Raw genomic sequence first — 24,633 nt, forward strand, 5'->3', positions numbered from 1 at the left:
ATTAGGGTGTCTGTTCCCTAATTCTTAGATTACCAGACTTAATAAAAAGGGGCATATTCAATTTCGATAATTCAACCATATAATGTAGTTTCACGTACGTGTGTCTATTTTGTAAATCATTTATAAAACCTGCATGTATTCTCATCCCAAAAATATTAGATTTTAAAAGTGGGACTATAACTCACTTTCACAGATTTTTTTACTTCGTCGGGAAGTAAGACTTGGCCACTGGTTGATTCACGAACCTATAACAATATATACATATATATCAAAGTATGTTCAAAATATATTTACAACACTTTTAATATATTTTGATGTTTTAAGTTTATTAAGTCAGCTGTCCTCGTTAGTAACCTACAACTAGTTGTCCACAGTTAGATGTACAGAAATAAATCGATAAATATTATCTTGAATCAATCCACGACCCAGTGTATATGTATCTCAGTATTGATCACAACTCAAACTATATATATTTTGGAATCAACCTCAACCCTGTATAGCTAACTCCAACATTCACATATAGAGTGTCTATGGTTGTTTCGAAATATATATAGATGTGTCGACATGATAGGTCGAAACATTGTATACGTGTCTACGGTATCTCAAGATTACATAATATACAATAAAAGTTGATTAAGTTATGGTTGGAATAGATTTGTTACCAATTTTCACGTAGCTAAAATGAGAAAAATTATCCAATCTTGTTTTACCCATAACTTCTTCATTTTAAATCCGTTTTGAGTGAATCAAATTGCTATGGTTTCATAATAAACTCTATTTTATGAATCTAAACATAAAAAGTATAGGTTTATAGTCGGAAAAATAAGTTACAAGTCGTTTTTGTAAAGGTAGGCATTTCAGTCGAAAGAACGACGTCTAGATGACCATTTTAGAAAACATACTTCCACTTTGAGTTTAACCATAATTTTTGGATATAGTTTCATGTTCATAATAAAAATCATTTTCTAAGAATAACAACTTTTAAATCAAAGTTTATCATAGTTTTTAATTAACTAACCCAAAACAGCCCGCGGTGTTACTACGACGGCGTAAATCCAGTTTTACGGTGTTTTTCGTGTTTCCAGGTTTTAAATCATTAAGTTAGCATATCATATAGATATAGAACATGTGTTTAGTTGATTTTAAAAGTCAAGTTAGAAGGATTAACTTTTGTTTGCGAACAAGTTTAGAATTAACTAAACTATGTTCTAGTGATTACAAGTTTAAACCTTCGAATAAGATAGATTTATATGTATGAATCGAATGATGTTATGAACATCATTACTACCTTAAGTTCCTTGGATAAACCTACTGGAAAAGAGAAAAATGGATCTAGCTTCAATGGATCCTTGGATGGCTCGAAGTTCTTGAAGCAGAATCATGACACCAAAACAAGTTCAAGTAAGATCATCACTTGAAATAAGATTGTTATAGTTATAGAAATTGAACCAAAGTTTGAATATGATTATTACCTTGTATTAGAATGATAACCTACTGTAAGAAACAAAGATTTCTTGAGGTTGGATGATCACCTTACAAGATTGGAAGTGAGCTAGCAAACTTGAAAGTATTCTTGATTTTATGAAACTAGAACTTTTGGAATTTATGAAGAACACTTAGAACTTGAAGATAGAACTTGAGAGAGATCAATTAGATGAAGAAAATTGAAGAATGTAAGTGTTTGTAGGTGTTTTTGGTCGTTGGTGTATGGATTAGATATAAAGGATATGTAATTTTGTTTTCATGTAAATAAGTCATGAATGATTACTCATATTTTTGTAATTTTATGAGATATTTCATGCTAGTTGCCAAATGATGGTTCTCACATGTGTTAGGTGACTCACATGGGCTGCTAAGAGCTGATCATTGGAGTGTATATACCAATAGTACATACATCTAAAAGCTGTGTATTGTACGAGTACGAATACGGGTGCATACGAGTAGAATTGTTGATGAAACTGAACGAGGATGTAATTGTAAGCATTTTTGTTGAGTAGAAGTATTTTGATAAGTGTATTGAAGTCTTTCAAAAGTGTATAAATACATATTAAAACACTACATGTATATACATTTTAACTGAGTCATTAAGTCGTCGTTAGTCGTTACATGTAAGGGTTGTTTTGAAACCTTTAGGTTAACGATCTTGTTAAATGTTGTTAACCCAATGTTTATAATATCAAATGAGATTTTAAATTATTATATTATCATGATATTATCATGTATGAATATCTCTTAATATGATATATATACATTAAATGTCTTTACAACGATAATCGTTACATATATGTCTCGTTTAAAAATCATTAAGTTAGTAGTCTTGTTTTTACATATGTAGTTCATTGTTAATATACTTAATGATATGTTTACTTATCATAGTAACATGTTAACTATATATATATCCATATATATGTCATCATATAGTTTTTACAAGTTTTAACGTTCGTGAATCACCGGTCAACTTGGGTGGTCAATTGTCTATATGAAACATATTTCAATTAATCAAGTCTTAACAAGTTTGATTGCTTAACATGTTGGAAACATTTAATCATGTAAATATCAATCTCAATTAATATATATAAACATGGAAAAGTTCGGGTCACTACAGTACCTACCCGTTAAATAAATTTCGTCCCGAAATTTTAAGCTGTTGAAGGTGTTGACGAATCTTCTGGAAATAGATGCGGGTATTTCTTCTTCATCTGATCTTCACGCTCCCAGGTGAACTCGGGTCCTCTACGAGCATTCCATCGAACCTTAACAATTGGTATCTTGTTTTGCTTAAGTCTTTTAACTTCACGATCCATTATTTCGACGGGTTCTTCGATGAATTGAAGTTTTTCGTTGATTTGGATTTCATCTAACGGAATAGTGAGATCTTCTTTAGCAAAACATTTCTTCAAATTCGAGACGTGGAAAGTGTTATGTACAGCCGCGAGTTGTTGAGGTAACTCTAGTCGGTAAGCTACTGGTCCGACACGATCAATAATCTTGAATGGTCCAATATACCTTGGATTTAATTTCCCTCGTTTACCAAATCGAACAACGCCTTTCCAAGGTGCAACTTTAAGCATGACCATCTCTCCAATTTCAAATTCTATATCTTTTCTTTTAATGTCAGCGTAGCTCTTTTGTCGACTTTGGGCGGTTTTCAACCGTTGTTGAATTTGGATGATCTTCTCGGTAGTTTCTTGTATAATCTCCGGACCCGTAATCTGTCTATCCCCCACTTCACTCCAACAAATCGGAGACCTGCACTTTCTACCATAAAGTGCTTCAAACGGCGCCATCTCAATGCTTGAATGGTAGCTGTTGTTGTAGGAAAATTCTGCTAACGGTAGATGTCGATCCCAACTGTTTCCGAAATCAATAACACATGCTCGTAGCATGTCTTCAAGCGTTTGTATTGTCCTTTCGATCTGCCCATCAGTTTGTGGATGATAGGCAGTACTCATGTCTAGACGAGTTCCTAATGCTTGCTGTAATGTCTGCCAGAATCTTGAAATAAATCTGCCATCCCTATCAGAGATAATAGAGATTGGTATTCCATGTCTGGAGACGACTTCCTTCAAATACAGTCGTGCTAACTTCTCCATCTTGTCATCTTCTCTTATTGGCAGGAAGTGTGCTGATTTGGTGAGACGATCAACTATTACCCAAATAGTATCAAAACCACTTGCAGTCCTTGGCAATTTAGTGATGAAATCCATGGTAATGTTTTCCCATTTCCATTCCGGGATTTCGGGTTGTTGAAGTAGACCTGATGGTTTCTGATGCTCAGCTTTGACCTTAGAACACGTCAAACATTCTCCTACGTATTTAGCAACATCGGCTTTCATACCCGGCCACCAAAAATGTTTCTTGAGATCCTTGTACATCTTCCCCGTTCCAGGATGTATTGAGTATCTGGTTTTATGAGCTTCTCTAAGTACCATTTCTCTCATATCTCCAAATTTTGGTACCCAAATCCTTTCAGCCCTATACCGGGTTCCGTCTTCCCGAATATTAAGATGCTTCTCCGATCCTTTGGGTATTTCATCCTTTAAATTTCCCTCTTTTAAAACTCCTTGTTGCGCCTCCTTTATTTGAGTAGTAAGGTTATTATGAATCATTATATTCATAGATTTTACTCGAATGGGTTCTCTGTCCTTCCTGCTCAAGGCATCGGCTACCACATTTGCCTTCCCCGGGTGGTAACGAATCTCAAAGTCGTAATCATTCAACAATTCAATCCACCTACGCTGCCTCATATTCAGTTGTTTCTGATTAAATATGTGTTGAAGACTTTTGTAGTCGGTATATATAATACTTTTGACCCCATATAAGTAGTGCCTCCAAGTCTTTAATGCAAAAACAACCGCGCCTAATTCCAAATCATGCGTCGTATAATTTTGCTCGTGAATCTTTAATTGTCTAGAGGCATAATCAATCACCTTCGTTCGTTGCATTAATACACAACCGAGACCTTGCTTTGATGCGTCACAATAAATCACAAAATCATCATTCCCTTCAGGCAATGACAATATAGGTGCCGTAGTTAGCTTTTTCTTCAATAACTGAAACGCTTTCTCTTGTTCATCCTTCCATTCAAATTTCTTCCCTTTATGCGTTAATGCAGTCAAGGGTTTTGCTATTCTGGAAAAGTCTTGGATGAACCTTCTGTAGTAACCAGCTAATCCTAAAAACTGGCGTATGTGTTTCGGAGTTTTCGGGGTTTCCCACTTTTCAACAGTTTCTATCTTTGCCGGATCCACCTTAATACCTTCTTTGTTCACTATGTGACCGAGGAATTGAACTTCTTCCAACCAAAATGCACACTTTGAAAACTTAGCGTACAATTCTTCCTTCTTCAATACTTCTAACACCTTTCTCAAATGTTCACCGTGTTCTTGGTCATTCTTTGAGTAAATAAGTATGTCATCAATGAAAACAATGACAAACTTGTCAAGGTATGGTCCACACACTCGGTTCATAAGGTCCATGAACACAGCTGGTGCATTAGTTAAACCAAACGGCATGACCATAAACTCGTAATGATCGTAACGTGTTCTGAAAGCAGTCTTTGGAATATCATCTTCTTTCACCCGCATTTGATGATACCCGGAACGTAAGTCAATCTTTGAATAAACAGACGAGCCTTGTAGTTGATCAAATAAGTTGTCGATTCTCGGTAGTGGGTAGCGGTTCTTGATGGTAAGTTTGTTCAACTCTCGGTAGTCGATACACAACCTGAATGTACCATCTTTCTTCTTGACAAACAAAACAGGAGCTCCCCACGGTGATGTGCTTGGTCGAATGAAACCACGCTCTAAAAGTTCTTGTAATTGGCTTTGCAGTTCTTTCATCTCGCTGGGTGCGAGTCTGTAAGGAGCACGAGCTATTGGTGCAGCTCCTGGTACAAGATCTATTTGAAATTCAACGGATCGATGTGGGGGTAATCCCGGTAATTCTTTCGGAAATACATCGGGAAATTCTTTTGCAATGGGAACATCATTGATGCTCTTTTCTTCAGTTTGTACTTTCTCGACGTGTGCTAGAACAGCATAGCAACCTTTTCTTATTAGTTTTTGTGCCTTCAAATTACTAATAAGATGTAGCTTCGTGTTGCCCTTTTCTCCGTACACCATTAAGGGTTTTCCTTTTTCTCGTATAATGCGAATTGCATTTTTGTAACAAACGATCTCTGCTTTCACTTCTTTCAACCAGTCCATACCGATTATCACATCAAAACTCCCTAACTCTACTGGTATCAAATCAATCTTAAATGTTTCGCTAACCAGTTTAATTTCTCGATTCCGACATTATATTATCTGCTGAAATTAATTTACCATTTGCTAATTCGAGTAAAAATTTACTATCCAAAGGCGTCAATGGACAACTTAATTTAGCACAAAAATCTCTACTCATATAGCTTCTATCCGCACCCGAATCAAATAAAACGTAAGCAGATTTATTGTCAATAAGAAACGTACCCGTAACAAGCTCCGGGTCTTCCTGTGCCTCTGCCGCATTAATATTGAAAACTCTTCCGCGGCCTTATCCATTCGTGTTCTCCTGGTTCGGGCAATTTCTAATAATGTGGCCCGGTTTTCCACATTTATAACAAACTACATTGGCATAACTTGCTCCGACACTACTTGCTCCGCCATTACTCGTTCCGACACCATTTGTTCCTTTCGTTCTGTTAACCCCTGGTCCGTAGACATCACACTTCGCCGCGCTATGACCATTTCTTTTACACTTGTTGCAAAATTTGGTGCAGAACCCCGAGTGATACTTTTCACACCTTTGGCATAGCTGCTTCTGATTGTTGTTGTTGTTGCGGTTATTATTGTTGTTGGGATGATTGTTGTAGCTGCTGTTGTTGTTGTTGTTGTTGTTGTTGTTGGGCCATTTATTGTAGTTGCGATTGATGTTGCGATTGTTGGGATAATTGTTGCGATTATTGTTGTAATTACTGTTGTTGTTGTATTGGTGATTCTTATCACCGTTTTCCTCCCACTTTCTTTTGACTTGCTTCACATTGGCCTCTTCAGCAGTCTGTTCTTTAATTCTTTCTTCAATCTGGTTCACTAGTTTGTAAGCCATTCTACATGCCTGTTGTATGGAGGCGGGCTCGTGTGAACTTATATCTTCTTGGATTCTTTCCGGTAATCCTTTCACAAACGCGTCGATCTTCTCTTCCTCATCTTCGAATGCTCCCGGACACAATAGGCACAATTCTGTGAATCGTCTTTCGTACGTGGTAATATCAAATCCTTGGGTTCGTAACCCTCTAAGTTCTGTCTTGAGCTTATTGACCTCGGTTCTGGGACGGTACTTCTCGTTCATCAAGTGCTTGAATGCTGACCACGGTAGTGCGTACGCATCGTCTTGTCCCACTTGCTCTAGATAGGTATTCCACCATGTTAACGCAGAACCTGTGAAGGTATGCGTAGCGTACTTCACTTTGTCCTCTTCAGTACACTTACTTATGGCAAACACCGATTCAACCTTCTCGGTCCACCGTTTCAATCCGATCGGTCCTTCGGTTCCATCAAATTCCAAAGGTTTGCAGGCAGTGAATTCTTTGTAGGTGCATCCTACACGATTTCCTGTACTGCTAGATCCAAGGTTATTGTTGGTATGTAGCGCAGCCTGTACTGCGGCTATGTTTGAAGCTAGAAAAGTACGGAATTCCTCTTCATTCATATTCACGGTGTGTCGAGTAGTCGGTGTCATTTCCTTCAAAATAGTCAAATGGAACAAGTTAATCATACAGAATATTAAGAGTAGTTAATAGTATTTGTAGCATAATATGAACTCATTTATAAAAGCTTTTTCTTCATATTAGCGTTTTATAAGTTTAAATTCGGGTAGTACCTACCCGTTAAGTTCATACTTAGTAGCTAATATACAATTCAACTACTACAATTCTATATGAAAAACTGATTATAATAATATTTCGCGTTCAAACTTTTATACAATATTTTACAAACTTACAATACTGCTTATTTTACATAAAGCATGAAATATAGCACACAATAACTTTGATACAAGATAGATGTGAAGATAATTCTAGCTAGTACACAAGTCGTTCAGCAAAGGCAATAAAGACACGTAATTCATACGTCCAGAAACAAGTCATGCATTCTGGTTTTACTAGGACTACTTCCCATCCTTGGTCTTGTGCAACATAACCGTTATGGCCGTTGATAAGACAGCGTGTTGTAACGTTGTCAAAGGGACGAGGGTTACGTAATGTCCAACAGTCCCGTAATAATCTAAAAACCTCATTTCTTACCCCAATTACCGACTCCGTCACTTGTGGAAACGTTTTGTTTAATAGTTGTAGCCCGATGTTCTTGTTCTCACTTTGGTGAGAAGCGAACATTACTAATCCGTAAGCATAACATGCTTCTTTATGTTGCATGTTAGCCGCTTTTTCTAAATCACGAAGTCCAATATTCGGATATATTGAGTCAAAATAATTTCTTAACCCATTGCGTAAAATAGCATTTGGGTTCCCCGCAATATATGCATCAAAGTAAACACATCGTAACTTATTGGTTTCCCAATGTGATATCCCCCATCTTTCAAACGAAAGTCTCTTATAAACCAAGACATTCTTGCAACGTTCTTCGAATGTCTTACAAACTGATCTCGCCTTAAATAGTTGTGCCGAAGAATTCTGGCCGACTCTAGACAAGATTTCATCAATCATGTCTCCGGGTAGGTCTCTTAAAATATTGGGTTGTCTATCCATTTTGTGTTTTTAAACTGTAAAATAGACAAGAGTTAGATTCATAAAAAAAAATACTTATTAATACAAGCAATTTTTACATATATCATAAAGCATACGAACACTATATTACATATATTACACCACACGAATACAACTATCTTATTCTGACTCGCTCGTTTCTTCTTCTTCGGTTTTGGTTCGTTTTGCCAAGTTTCTAGGGATATATGATGTTCCCCTAATACGAGCCGTCGTTATCCACATTGGTTTAGAAAAACCTGGTGGTTTAGAGGTTCCCGGGTCATTGTTACAACTTAAGGACTTCGGGGGTTGACGATACATATAAAGTTCATCGGGGTTGGAATTAGATTTCTCTATTTTTATGCCCTTTCCCTTATTATTTTCTTTTGCCTTTTTAAATTCAGTTGGGGTAATTTCTATAACATCATCGGAATTCTCGTCGGAATCCGATTCATCGGAGAATTGGTAATCCTCCCAATATTTTGCTTCCTTGGCGGAAACACCATTGACCATAATTAATCTTGGTCGGTTGGTTGAGGATTTTCTTTTACTTAACCGTTTTATTATTTCCCCCACCGGTTCTATTTCTTCATCCGGTTCCGATTCTTCTTCCGGTTCCGATTCTTCTTCCGGTTCCGACTCTTCTTCCGGTTCCTCTTCAGGAACTTGTGAATCAGTCCACGAATCATTCCAATTTACATTTGACTCTTCATTATTATTAGGTGAGTCAATGGGACTTGTTCTAGAGGTAGACATCTATCACATAATATCAAACGCGTTAAGAGATTAATATATCACATAATATTCACATGTTAAAAATATATAGTTTCCAACAAAATTTGTTAAGCAATCATTTTTCAAGTAAACACGGTCGAAGTCCAGACTCACTAATGCATCCTAACAAACTCGATAAGACACACTAATGAAAAATTCTGGTTCTCTAAGACCAACGCTCTGATACCAACTGAAATGTCCCGTTCTTATTGATTAAAAACGTTCCATATTAATTGATTTCATTGCGAGGTTTTGACCTCTATATGAGACGTTTTTCAAAGACTGCATTCATTTTTAAAACAAACCATAACCTTTATTTCATCAATAAAGGTTTAAAAAGCTTTACGTAGATTATCAAATAATGATAATCTAAAATATCCTGTTTACACACGACCATTACATAATGGTTTACAATACAAATATGTTACAACAAAATAAGTTTCTTGAATGCAGTTTTTACACAATATCATACAAGCATGGACTCCAAATCTCGTCCTTATTTAACTATGCGACAGCGGAAGCTCTTAATAATCACCTGAGAATAAACATGCTTAAAACGTCAACAAAAATGTTGGTGAGTTATAGGTTTAACCTATATATATCAAATCGTAACAATAGACCACAAGATTTCATATTTCAATACACATCACTTACATAGAGATAAAAATCATTCATATGGTGAACACCTGGTAACCGACATTAACAAGATGCATATATATAAGAATATCCCCATCATTCCGGGACACCCTTCGGATATGATATAAATTTCGAAGTACTAAAGCATTCGGTACTTTGGATGGGGCTTGTTGGGCCCGATAGATCTATCTTTAGGATTCGCGTCAATTAGGGTGTCTGTTCCCTAATTCTTAGATTACCAGACTTAATAAAAAGGGGCATATTCAATTTCGATAATTCAACCATATAATGTAGTTTCACGTACGTGTGTCTATTTTGTAAATCATTTATAAAACCTGCATGTATTCTCATCCAAAAAATATTAGATTTTAAAAGTGGGACTATAACTCACTTTCACAGATTTTTTTACTTCGTCGGGAAGTAAGACTTGGCCACTGGTTGATTCACGAACCTATAACAATATATACATATATATCAAAGTATGTTCAAAATATATTTACAACACTTTTAATATATTTTGATGTTTTAAGTTTATTAAGTCAGCTGTCCTCGTTAGTAACCTACAACTAGTTGTCCACAGTTAGATGTATAGAAATAAATCAATAAATATTATCTTGAATCAATCCACGACCCAGTGTATATGTATCTCAGTATTGATCACAACTCAAACTATATATATTTTGGAATCAACCTCAACCCTGTATAGCTAACTCCAACATTCACATATAGAGTGTCTATGGTTGTTCCGAAATATATATAGATGTGTCGACATGATAGGTCGAAACATTGTATACGTGTCTATGGTATCTCAAGATTACATAATATACAATACAAGTTGATTAAGTTATGGTTGGAATAGATTTCTTACCAATTTTCACGTAGCTAAAATGAGAAAAATTATCCAATCTTGTTTTACCCATAACTTCTTCATTTTAAATCCGTTTTGAGTGAATCAAATTGCTATGGTTTCATAATAAACTCTATTTTATGAATCTAAACATAAAAAGTATAGGTTTATAGTCGGAAAAATAAGTTACAAGTCGTTTTTGTAAAGGTAGGCATTTCAGTCGAAAGAACGACGTCTAGATGACCATTTTAGAAAACATACTTCCACTTTGAGTTTAACCATAATTTTTGGATATAGTTTCATGTTCATAATAAAAATCATTTTCTCAGAATAACAACTTTTAAATCAAAGTTTATCATAGTTTTTAATTAACTAACCCAAAACAGCCCGCGGTGTTACTACGACGGCGTAAATCCAGTTTTACGGTGTTTTTCGTGTTTCCAGGTTTTAAATCATTAAGTTAGCATATCATATAGATATAGAACATGTGTTTAGTTGATTTTAAAAGTCAAGTTAGAAGGATTAACTTTTGTTTGCGAACAAGTTTAGAATTAACTAAACTATGTTCTAGTGATTACAAGTTTAAACCTTCGAATAAGATAGCTTTATATGTATGAATCGAATGATGTTATGAACATCATTACTACCTTAAGTTCCTTGGATAAACCTACTGGAAAAGAGAAAAATGGATCTAGCTTCAATGGATCCTTGGATGGCTCGAAGTTCTTGAAGCAGAATCATGACACGAAAACAAGTTCAAGTAAGATCATCACTTGAAATAAGATTGTTATAGTTATAGAAATTGAACCAAAGTTTGAATATGATTATTACCTTGTATTAGAATGATAACCTACTGTAAGAAACAAAGATTTCTTGAGGTTGGATGATCACCTTACAAGATTGGAAGTGAGCTAGCAAACTTGAAAGTATTCTTGATTTTATGAAACTAGAACTTTTGGAATTTATGAAGAACACTTAGAACTTGAAGATAGAACTTGAGAGAGATCAATTAGATGAAGAAAATTGAAGAATGAAAGTGTTTGTAGGTGTTTTTGGTCGTTGGTGTATGGATTAGATATAAAGGATATGTAATTTTGTTTTCATGTTAATAAGTCATGAATGATTACTCATATTTTTGTAATTTTATGAGATATTTCATGCTAGTTGCCAAATGATGGTTCCCACATGTGTTAGGTGACTCACATGGGCTGCTAAGAGCTGATCATTGGAGTGTATATACCAATAGTACATACATCTAAAAGCTGTGTATTGTACGAGTACGAATACGGGTGCATACGAGTAGAATTGTTGATGAAACTGAACGAGGATGTAATTGTAAGCATTTTTGTTAAGTAGAAGTATTTTGATAAGTGTATTGAAGTCTTTCAAAAGTGTATAAATACATATTAAAACACTACATGTATATACATTTTAACTGAGTCGTTAAGTCGTCGTTAGTCGTTACATGTAAGGGTTGTTTTGAAACCTTTAGGTTAACGATCTTGTTAAATGTTGTTAACCCAATGTTTATAATATCAAATGAGATTTTAAATTATTATATTATCATGATATTATCATGTATGAATATCTCTTAATATGATATATATACATTAAATGTCTTTACAACGATAATCGTTACATATATGTCTCGTTTAAAAATCATTAAGTTAGTAGTCTTGTTTTTACATATGTAGTTCATTGTTAATATACTTAATGATATGTTTACTTATCATAGTAACATGTTAACTATATATATATCCATATATATGTCATCATATAGTTTTTACAAGTTTTAACGTTCGTGAATCACCGGTCAACTTGGGTGGTCAATTGTCTATATGAAACATATTTCAATTAATCAAGTCTTAACAAGTTTGATTGCTTAACATGTTGGAAACATTTAATCATGTAAATATCAATCTCAATTAATATATATAAACATGGAAAAGTTCGGGTCACTACAATAAGCTCATACCCCATAACACACAGGTATTTACCAGTTATATGATATCTTATGTACTTCGTTAGGCGGCCCTAACGGGGTCCACATTAAACAAATGAACCAGTTCTGTCCCCTTGTCACAAACTGGTCTTAATCACATAGTCAATTAATAATAAACATATTATTAAAATAAAAACATATAATAATGCACACATAACCTAAGGGCATAATAGTCACTTACGTCTAGCGTAGGTTTTCGTCTGTTACAAAACACGTTAATTACATATTTACACCACCAGTCCCTCAAATTACAAAAGCTGTTAAAAATAGCCCAATTTCTAGGCCGACTGCGCTGCACACAGTGAAGCTTGCACGGAGCACAAGTCTACTGCCAGAAAATGGGATGTTACTAAATTTAAGTTATTTTCCGTCTGCAATTCCAACTCTACCGAAATACCACCTAAAATTAAACAGCTCGTCATGTACGAGGACACATGATACGAGGCACCCGAATCTAAAACCCTAGATTCGTTAAGAAACTCCTCATATTATACAAAAGCATCTTCAATCACCATCGTTGTGTTCTCGCTAGCCTTTAAAACCGGGCACTGCGATCTAAAGTGACTGACTTGTGAACAATTTCAACAAACAACATTTCTCACCTGTGATGGATCTCTCTTAGATCTTATTCTGCTTCTACTTCTACCCCTACCTCTGCCTAGTGCACTCAAAAGAGAACTCGAACTTCCAGTTGAATCTTTCCTCTCGATTCCTTCACTGAGAATTAAATCTCAGATCCCTTCAAAGGTCAACTTAGTAGTTCTGGATGAACCACTAACTGCTGTAACCGTACCAGACCAAATCTCGGGTAACGATGACAAAAAAATACAAGGCTTCCAGCTCATCTTCAAACTTATCATCAATTGATTTTAAATGAGTCAAAATCAGGTTGAACTCATTCACATGATCTGCTATAGAAGACCCTTCTTTCATATTTGAATTATCTAGTGCCCGGATCAAGAAGACTTTATTCAAAGCTGAGGGTTTCCCGTACGTGTTGGCTAGAGCAGTCAACACTCCTTTAGTCGTGGTTTCACCCACAATGTCGTAGGCGACATTCTTGGCCAGAGAAATTCGGTTTACACCAGGTACCTTTCTATGCAATAGATCACGTTCCTCCTGCTTCATCTCTTCATGTTTTACACTTATGATCGATATAAACCCTTCAGATATCCGATCTACATCTCCCAGAATCTTAAACCTGACCCATCAAACTTATCTATCTTAATCGTGTTATTATCTGTCATTGTTCCCGCACAAATTGAACCTAAGCTCTGATACCAAATTTAGGAAATTTTAGTGAGCCCAAAACAAGAAATTGATCAACCCAGTTATCACCCACTGACCAACAAACAGATTCTTAACAGAAAATGCAAAGATAACGATAAAGTAAAGTGCAAGAAATGTTAAAAACAAGAAATTTTAACGTGGTTATGTCCAATCGTTTACTGTAACAGTTGGTTTAGTCAACGACCAAACGACGAGAGTTTTCTTATTTTTTTTTCATAGGTGTTACATATACAATAAGAATAGGGTTACAATTTATAGGGCAAAAAAACGAATCCTTTCCAAAATCGAATAGCTTGCTGGCTACGAACAATCTCACGTTTTGCGAGATCTCCAAAAGCGAGATTTTGATATCAACCGCGAAAATACCACCAGTGTTTGATCTTCAACAAATCTCCAGGCCCGTGTTTCGCGAGCTCCCTCTCGCGATCCGCGAGATCTACGACTTCAACAATGTTTCATTTTTTCTTTCGTTTAGCATCTTCAAACTCAGCAGAGATATTATTCGTGTGAAGTATAATTAGTGTTTTGGACAACATTGTAATTTCGAGTTTTAATTGATTGTTTTTTGACAAAATTACACGGGGGGTCCCTGTGGTATTTTCGATATAACAAGTGGAGTCCAATTTTTATTTTTTTGAACGTAGGGGGTCAGTGTGGTATGCAATTGTTTCACGGGGAGTCCATTTGACTAACATCCGTTTAAATTAACTGTTAAATCCCTCACATGCTATGCACATGGTAAAAATGTCATTTTCTCATTTTTTTTTTTCCCTTTATCTCTTTATAAGAAACACTAACAGTAGTAAGTATTATCCCACAACGTTTTTCCAATCTCAAATTTAACAAATTAAACAAGACCTCCAAATTTATACATATATCTTGGTTTTAGTTTTCACGCTAACGATCATGCTTCTCAAATTACACTTCTTCCATCTCAATGTCAGATTCTTCTCATGTATGTATAATTTCAACCAATTTATCATGCCATAACAAGTATATATTACACATTAATATTTATATTTCTATAACCATTTCTTTTTTGTATGTACACAAAATTTGGGGTTTTGGTTCCGTATTTCAAATTCAATCCCCAAACCTTATTTTATTGAATCCAACCACCAGGGGCAATCCGTCGGAACCATCATCTGAACCACCACCTTGTTAACTTTGACGCATAATTCCTACAAAAATCGAGACCACCAACAAATCGAGAATCAGATCTAGAACCACCACCGGAACCATCATCGAAAGCACCACCCGCCGCCGTTTCCATATGTGACGCAATTTGAAACCAGGTTGATTGTGGTTGATTAATGTTTGATAGATCTTGATTTTGTTTGATAATTGTTAAATTATATATATGTATCTGACATATCTTGATTTTTGTTTAATAATCGTTGACACTCGATTCAGGCGATACTTTAGCGTTTGTGTGTGATTGACTGATTGTGGTAAGAAATTTGGGTTTGAGGGTTTTAACCGTCACCCTTTTGGCCGTTTTATAACTTGAAACCCGTTTCAGATTGATTAAATTTCGGGAATCTTGTTTTCAATCTATCCATTCTTCAGACTAGTGTTTTGTGCTAAATTTAACGATTCTTAAAATCATACTGTTCCAACACAATAATCCTTTTGATCAGTTATGAATCCATTAAGGAACAGTAGTATTGTTTTTAGTAGAGATGGAGTTTGTAAAAAGAAATAAGGTTTATGGTTTTGGTAGAAAAGGATATTTACTAATTTGATTTTGATTTATGATTGACTTATATTTAAGAAATTTAGAAGTGGATGGTGGGTTTTAAATTGAGTTCATGATTTTGCTAGGTTTCAATTTAGGGTTGATAATATTTGGACGGATGAAAAGTTTAGAGTGAAAGAAAGAGAGTTTTAAAGGATAAGGTAGTAATTTTAAAAAGACGAAACTATCTTCATGTGCAAGTCATGTGAGGCACAAAAACGTTAAATGTTAACAGACCATGAAACTATGGCAAACCACAGTGACCCTCTAAGGTGAAAAAATTCTTTTGAACTCCACTTGTTATTTAATAATATCTTTGTTGCCATTTAAAAAAAAAAAAAGTTAAAAGATAATGCTATTTCTTATCAAAATGAACGTCTAACAAACGGAGTATATTATAGGTCCTTCAAAAATTAAAAGTTAAGATTTTAAATTTATGGTATCTTAATTGGCTTACAATCCTCAGATACAAATGATCATATCAATAATTATCGAAACTACGTTATCTTCCTTTTCATCGAAATTAACCTAAATATAATCTTCTCGTGGGAAAGCTAATTTCCCAAAACTCTGATGTCGTACCCATTCTAGATTCAAATTGCGTCTTCTGGTGTAATCTTGACCAGCATATATTCACTGAGCGATTTGTATTTACACATTAACGGTCAAGCCCAACTTGCACATTATTATATAGTTGCTAACGAGGCATTTGAATCAGCTCGTCATCATGACATTCCCTTATGCTAAATTCCAGCTTTTCGTGTCTCGATGTTGGTAATACATCACAACATTGTCTTCTAGGAGCATGCATCTGTGTAAAAAAAAAAAACTCAAGTAAATTATTGGGATTGTTTTGATAACACTTTATACGTTGGGGTTTTATTAAAACATTTTCATAGTATAATATTTATATGAGTTCCATGGAGGAACTTAGAACTCTATACTCTATACGTTGGATACACTAGATTCCGCCCCTGTATACATACATTATTTCCAACTCTTTGCTAGAAGGTTTTTTTCTAATAATAATAGAAGTTGTTTGAAAAACGTAAATGTGTTATTTATATTGTACAAAGTAAGCTTATAAAATGCAAAAAGAATTAGACAATTTTTACTCGTAAATATGTTAGAGAAGTAGAACAAGATGGTTTTGTTGCAAAAATAAGGTCATCAAGTTACCTGTTTGATGTTGAGATGTAATTTTGGAGCATACACTTTGATCATTTCAATTCCTCTTGGTGACCCAATACTTCTAGTGCAATTCCCAGGTGCGCTAAATTTGTAAATGCTCACAGTATTTTCTCCTTCTAGAAACGTCGTGTTCATATGAAACACGACAGGTCTTTTACAAGGGTCCTTATTGTGCTCCCTCATGTCAAAACTAAACAACGAATTCAATACATTACCTTTTTTCCATGGCCTAAATGTTTGTGGGACACGAAGCACGTCTGGCAAGAGTACGTGACTTCCAAACACCTCAATCGCATAGCCCCATGAGATTGATATGGTCCAAGAAAACCAACGGTCGTAACAAACTGTTTGTTGTAAGATCCTATGAGGATCTAATTCGGCCGCTTTGTACAAATGGCGCATTGCGTTTCTACTTGTCATATTTGGGAAGATGGGGTCCAAGTGATCGGCATGGTGAAGAGTTACTAATGGTGCCATTGGATGCGCTGCCAATACTCCAAACGGATCACCGGTCATATCCATGTGGATAAGTTATAAACATCACAAAGAAGATTATTAGAAACCAAATCAAAACAAGCATCTTAAAGAATTTATAGTAATGCTTGTTAAGAACTACAATGTGTGTGAACTGAAAGATGTGATCACAATATGTTAATGATAGACAAAATATATATTTTGGAGGTGATTTACGTTTATCAATATGTTATTCCAAGTCACATATATTTAAAATGCATATTTGGAAGTGATTCAAGTTTATCAATTTGTTATTCAAAGTCACATATTGACATATATTTTAAAAAGATTATGCAGGTCACTCAAATATAAATTCATATGATGTTATACCAAATCAGCCTAAAAACTAATCGGAAATGTGTAAAAGAAAAAATAGAAAAACACAAATACTACTCCAATATATTTATTAATTAACAATATTTAGAATATTATAAGTTTTTCAATACAAGTATATTTTTGCTCTTTAACCTTTTTTGTGATCGAGTGTTTAGCTAAATTTGGTATGTATTCAACAATATTTAAATTTGAGCGAATTACAAAATTATCTTTAAATGTGAATCTAATCGAAATGATATCCTTGTGAACTCTACAAGGTTGGAGTACTCGAGATTTCTCCGAGATCCCCGGAAGTTGACTTACGTTGATTTTCTAATTTTTTTTAATAAAATATATGTATATTTATATACACTTTTACGGGATTTTACGAAAAAATTATAAATTAGCGAGAAAATCCGAGAAATTACGAGATAATTGGAGAAATGAACGAGAAAAATCGAGAAATCGTGGCTTTGACCAAGTTTGATCCCGCTGACCAACTTTGACTCCGTCTCGGCTGATTTTCAAAAACGAGATCTCACCGAGATCTTGGCGAGAAATACCGAGATTTATAACATTGAATACTGGATATATGACTAAAATATCTTGATTAATATGACATATGATTATCAAGTCACAACAAAATTATTTTTAAATGTGAATTGAATGGAAATGATATGCTTGTGAACTCTGGATAAATACTCATATGACTAAAATATGTTGATTAATATGACTCATATGATTATCAAGTGACAACATAGTGTTATATTCTCCACCTAATAAAGTACACTTGTACGGTTAAAATGATAAAATTTGGAATAGCTACTAGAATTTTGTACTAAAAGAAATTGATATTACATGTAAAATTATTTAACCCATCTAATGTTAATAAATGGTTATCATTAGTATTGAACATGTAATAAACTCTATTTTGTTAGGCAAACAAACACTCCCTAAGTTTAGCACAAAATAAATAATAGTTAATTGAACTTCACAACGTTTGACTGGATCATTAAATATGATATATTGAAGGTTTAGCAGGGGTAGATATGAAATTGGCCTTATTTTATTAAGATGGACTCTTGTTTGTCAAAAAGAAAGCTAAAACATATGACGAATAAAAATTTAAAATCAGCAACATATAGTACATATATTTATTTCATGTAATGGAAAATTTACCTGATGAAAACCAGATTCTCTAGTAATCCCAACTCCAAGTTCAGCCAAACACGACGAAATCCTTCCATCGCTTCCATACAAATGATGATATCGTTCTAAACACGAATCCAATACTTTGGCTAATGATTTCGCCAATGGATAACTAATCGCGAATCCAGCTCCACCAAACGCCATTCCAAATGAAAAAAATCTGTTTTGTACAAAGCTCTCTGAGTTCGACCCGATGAAATACATCAGATTATGATCATATTTCGATAGCGTCTTCACAAGATTCTCAGGAAAGAACACCGTATCATCGTCCCCAAAAACAAACCATCTGAATATTAACATATCGTTAAAATCTTAAAGCATGTTTAAAGGGTTGTATTATATAACGTTATAAAGCATGTTTAGTGGAATAAAATAAATTTAGTGGTGTATGGATATCACCTTTTAACTTATTGGTCCCAAAAAGACATAAAACTAATGCGGTTTTAAATTAACATAATGTCAGTTTTTATCTTTTTACTCCCAATTTAAAGGTGCGTTTAATTTTAAATATTACTAACATAGATATCTCAATGTAAACAGTTATTATAAAAGTTAGCATAGTTAATACATGTTTGTTACATTCTACTTTACCTGACATTTGAATGATTTAATGCAACTGTTTCTGACACGACTCGAGCGACACGAATGGCTGACCGAAGACCACCACGCCACGTGTAACGAAACCGTGAAGTGTCATCGGAGATATAAACAGGTGGGAGAAGTGACACGTCATCAGGTACAGTTTTATTATCTAACGGAATATCAAGAAAAACTGCACCTCTCATTTTATCAGGTTTCCACCACATCTTAACATATTCTTTCCTTTCGGGCCAAGATTTCGCATTGGATGCGATCCCAAAAACGATATGATCAATGGTAGTAGGAGCAGAAAACAGATCAGCACCTAGTAACAAAATTTTGGTATTCGTTGTAAGAGAAAACGAAGAAATTAAAAGATAAATAATTAAACAAAGAGATGATGAGATGGAAATGAGGTTTATGAGCCTAGATTTGAATTGTGCTTTTAAAAATGATGATTTTGATATCTTCATGATTATAAAATGAAATGGTTATTGGGATTGATGGATTTAAAGATGTGAATGCTATGTGAAAAGAGGTTAATTAGTTTATAATTTTAATGTATTAGAGGCGCAAGTTATGGTATGTGCAGGTGAAGTGTTACAAGTTGAAGTAGATTTGAAGGTAGAACAGAACAAGACTTTGTGGAAAATTTGGAAGGAATTTGACAGTGTGTTAGGCAACCAAAAGGTGCAATTTAAAGGTTTAATTGGGACAGGTGTTAAATGTTGATGAGCTAAAAGTCAACTTTATTGGAAGACCGTTGACTAAAAACAAGAAAGAAAGAAAAATCATTAATTCATACTCCATATTTCGTACTGGTAATTTATAACAGAAAAAACTAGTTTTCGAACCATCGCTTCGCGTCGGGAGTTCGGTTTTAAATGTATTTTATTGTGTTTAGTTACGGAGCCTGCGAGTAAAAAATCAACGTATATGAAAAGTACCCTAAATATTTAGCGTTTTTTAAAAAGTGTCCGTTTTGCGTATAGTTAGTGACATTGTGTTCGTAAAATTATTTCGAGTTTAACGATGGTGTTGGAAAAATTTAACTCTTTGCGAGCGAGAAGATATGGCCCGTTGAATATTTGAGTGGAGTTTATTTAAAATATTTTATGAAAATTTTGATTTGACACTTTAACCCCCTGTTTTGGTGGCCGATTTTAATTTTTGAACAAAGTGTGAGGAGCGTTTATGGTGTTAGTTAAAAGAAAAAAAAAGTGAAAGACGAAAACGCCCCTAATACCTATCATCATTTTTATCTAATAGATAGTATAGTAGTAATTATAGCCTCTCAATTTTGTATCAAATAACATTGGTATTTCGTACTGGTTATTTATAACAGAAAAAATTACAGTCCCTCAATTTTGTATCAAATAACATTGGTGATCCTTTTTTTCACCTTGTTGACCTTCATTTATTACTTTATGTCACGGATGACCCTAACACTCCCATTAAATTTTCCATTGTCCCTCACATATTGTGTGGTTGATCCCTAACTCTAACGGACATTGGATAGCTTCTCAACTTCATCTTCTTCCCAAAATTTAATATCAAAAAACAAAACCAAATTAAAATTAAAATACAAATTGTTCAAGCTTGATGGACGTAAGATCTATGCAATTTCAACGCCTTCACTCTGTTAAATTTTTTTTTTTGATCCGTATCACTCTTCAGTGTTATCCCAAATTTTTTTTTTTTTTTTACAAATTCAAGCATGTTTCATTTACATTGTATGATCAGCTTTTTAAAGGGTACACCATTATCAATATATATTTATATCTATTTCGTAATTAAAATTATAATTCATCTTCGTCACTAGAAGGGCACATAAAAGGGAAGTTATGCAATTCATCTTGATAATGTCTACTTTCGTTGATTTTCATGACGATTCCGATCAAAGACGCATATAAGGCCACAACAACGCCGCTACACACTACCGTTGCACATCACTATTAGAGTTGGGGATCTGAGATAATGGGTATGTGTTCATATGTATATATATTCTAATTTTTCTACTTCAATACGGAGAGGGAATCCGTTGACTTAGGGTTCTTATTTGATAATGAGATGAGATTTGCTGTAAAAAAACACTAAAAATTATAATAATTATATTGCGTGATGCTTAAAAACATGTTTCTTTGATCTCCAAACTGCTATGGATGAATATAGGTTTTTGTGAGGCTCTTATTTGCCCCCATTTTTCTGAACACGTACGAAAGAATATTTTGAAGAAAGAAGGTTTTGTTATTAAAGTTAGATAAATAAAAGCTGAAGATATCTTTTTTGATAATGTAAAAATAAGTTTTTGATATCCGTTCAGTTTTTATTGTTTGATTAAAAATTTTAGATCTGATTTTGAATATCGAAACTTAGGCTTCTTATGTTCATATAGAAACATAAACCTACATACATAAAAAAAACAAACATACATACATAGACATGCATACATACATATACATACACATACATACCTACAAACACATACAGACACATCCCAAGAACAGGTGCGGGTGAAAAACAAAGTGAGAGATTACATAGATTACTTTAAATGAAGATACATACATAAACACAAATACATATGTCACTTCAAAAGAAGATACATAAACTTACATACATTGTACGTATGTACGTACGTACATACATACTTACATACGTACGTACGTACATACATGCGTGCGTGCGTGCGTGCATACATAAATGCATACATACATACATACATACATACATACATACATACATACATACATACGTATTGGGAGAGAATGTGGGTTTATGCTTAACGATCATATTAATCTTAACCCATAACAATAAGTATTTTGATGATGACACATGCACATAACTAGAGGTGATGGTAGGCATCTTGACATAAATATACAAGTTCACTAATCCACACTTACTCTAGCAAAAGACCAAAATCAAATAAAGCTTAAAATGATATATAAGCCACACGACTTGGTCCACGATTGACCGCGGGTCAGACCGTGGAACCCTGCACCCTGGTTTATGAAACCAGGAGTGCACGGTCGACTCCACGGTCAACCGTGGATCGACCGCGAAAGGTTCCGTCCGAACTTTTGATCAAATTTAGTTTAACCACTTCGGGGCATCTATAATTTATGAAACTTGTTTAAACATGCTTAGAATAGTTTCCCCATTCATATCCAAAAGAGTTTTGATAACTAGAATGCTAATCTTGATTAATCACACCTAATGATACCTTACTGACGATTTAGCCTTGATTAAGGGATAACACACAAGTGTTACAGGAAAACATGTGCTCGTAAAATGTGTTTATACATACTTAGGATGGTCATCAAGTCCCAACCAAGAGTTGCTTCTTTCTTTTACATGTGTTGAACATTAATGTATACTTATACATCAATCTTGCAAATGCCACTTTGCAAGTAAAACTTACATAGCCTTACATGAATATTACTTGACTACTTGCTATTAATACTTGAGTATTATTTGACTATGTGCTAAATGTTAATTTGCTAGTAGTTACTTTATATATATATATATATATATATATATATATATATATATATATATATATATATATATATATATATATATATATATATATATATATATATATATATATATATGTGTGTGTGTGTGTGTGTGTGTGTGTGTGTGTGTGTGTGTGTGTGTGTGTGTGTGTGTGTGTGTGTGTGTGTGTGTGTGTGTGTGTGTGAAATTTGTCTTGATATGTGCTACAAGTTGGAAAACCATCAACTTGTATTTAGACTACTTCAATATATGCTTATGCTACTTGGATAACAATTAAAGAGTCATAATCTAGTGATCTTAAAAGGATGAAGAATCATTAACACACATAGGATTTGTTTAAGTCTAGAAACAAGTTTAAGAATGACTTAGACTTGATTAACTTGATGTCTTACAACATGCTTAATTGATATTACATGTTTCACTTTTTAAGACATCATGAACACACTTAATTAATTGATATTACTTCTCCTTAGACGCATCAACCGTAAGTGCCTCGACTCTCCTAACAGTGGAAGTATGAGGTCACCTTCTCTTAGCTTGTCGATGATGCTTCTAACTTCTAGGTTCTCCCTAAAAATACTATTCGGAGTCATATCCGGCATGGTATTACCGCACGTCCACCAAAGCATCCTCATCTCTACCACCTCCATCCTTCTCTCTTGCACCTTCGTCATTGGCTAACACTTTGATCCGTACAATATGACGCTAATTTAACAAACATAAAATAATTTACAAACTAATCTGAATCGTTCCCTTCTTCCTGTGGATTAATCACGTGGTTGAGTATCTCAAATGCCCTAAACAATAATTTTTTCTTGCCACATCTTGAACGGTTTTAAAATTTTTTTTTTTTTTGTACTTTCGGCTTTCTTGATTTCTACACGAACATTTTTGGACGAACATCGAGATGAAGTAGAATAAGATGACTTGAAACTACGTTGGCTCTTGCGGCTAGACAAACGGCCTGGTGGACGGCGTTAGTATCATCCGTAAAAAATGCTTCAAATTCGGGTTATCAATAAGGTTTAGATTAATATTTAGTACTTCTTCATCAATAGGGTCGGAAATAATTTCTTGTTCCAATCCTCTTCGTACAAATCCCATTACACTTCGTGGTGCGAAAAACTTCGGAATTTCTTTACCTACTTTCCAAACACCTTCTTGTGTAACTTCTCGAGAAATTTGGTCCTTATGCCCCGAATTAGCTGCTGCCATGATGTTGGCGTCCGATTGACCACATGGCCATTTTGTTTTGAAATCTTCGTAAATAGAGCAAAAAGTGTTGAGTCCCCAAAATAATTAAGGATTTAATTATGACAAAACTGTAATTTATTTGCACTAAAATGTTATGTGCATCCAGTACAAGTTTGTTTATGTATATACAGTAAATATTGCAGTGTCAAGTGTTCAGTATGCTGCCTAGTCTACCAGCACAAGGTAGAGCGTATTCTTCGAATCAGCACAATGAGTACCCAGCAATTCAAGAATATCGAGTGACTCAGCATAAGAAGAACCAGTAAACCTGGTAAGTAGCTGATGTTAAAGCGGAGAGGTATGAAATACTATTAAATACGATACAATTTTACACAAGTTATTTATTTATTTTTTGAATGAATATACCTAAACCTTGCTACAACACTTATAGGCAGTGTACCTAATCGTAGAGTAGTGTAGTTTTTAGTAAGTCCGGTTCGTTCCACAGGGAGCTAGCTGAGTTTAACACTATATTTTTAAACAATTATATTTGCATATCTTTATATATATATATATATATATATATATAT

The 24,633-nt window shown here is 34.3% G+C and overlaps 1 protein-coding gene across 1 annotated transcript; it reads right to left on the minus strand.

The window, feature by feature from the left end:
• Window positions 1–16,048: 16,048 nt before the first annotated feature.
• On the minus strand, window positions 16,049–23,451 carry LOC139849522 (uncharacterized). The gene is made up of 5 exons (XM_071839170.1): window positions 23,376–23,451; window positions 19,346–19,658; window positions 18,714–19,040; window positions 16,706–17,228; window positions 16,049–16,337 (listed from the first exon to the last, which is right to left on the minus strand). The coding sequence occupies exons 1-5, from the start codon at window positions 23,449–23,451 to the stop codon at window positions 16,224–16,226; spliced, it is 1,353 nt and encodes a 450-aa protein (XP_071695271.1). The 3' UTR covers window positions 16,049–16,223.
• Between the last annotated feature and the right edge of the window lie 1,182 nt (window positions 23,452–24,633).

Source organism: Rutidosis leptorrhynchoides, chromosome 5 (genome assembly GCF_046630445.1).
Source record: "Rutidosis leptorrhynchoides isolate AG116_Rl617_1_P2 chromosome 5, CSIRO_AGI_Rlap_v1, whole genome shotgun sequence".
Taxonomy (NCBI): domain Eukaryota; kingdom Viridiplantae; phylum Streptophyta; class Magnoliopsida; order Asterales; family Asteraceae; genus Rutidosis; species Rutidosis leptorrhynchoides.

Coding starts and splice junctions, on each gene's coding strand:
- LOC139849522 (XM_071839170.1), bottom strand. CDS start 23,451: ATGCCGGATATGACTCCGAATAGTATTTTTAGGGAGAACCTAGAAGTT. Junction 19,659..23,375: donor CATCGACAAGCTAAGAGAAG/GTGACCTCATAC, acceptor TTTTGTTACTAG/GTGCTGATCTGTTTTCTGCT. Junction 17,229..18,713: donor TTTCATCAGGTAAATTTTCC/ATTACATGAAAT, acceptor CATGGATATGAC/CGGTGATCCGTTTGGAGTAT.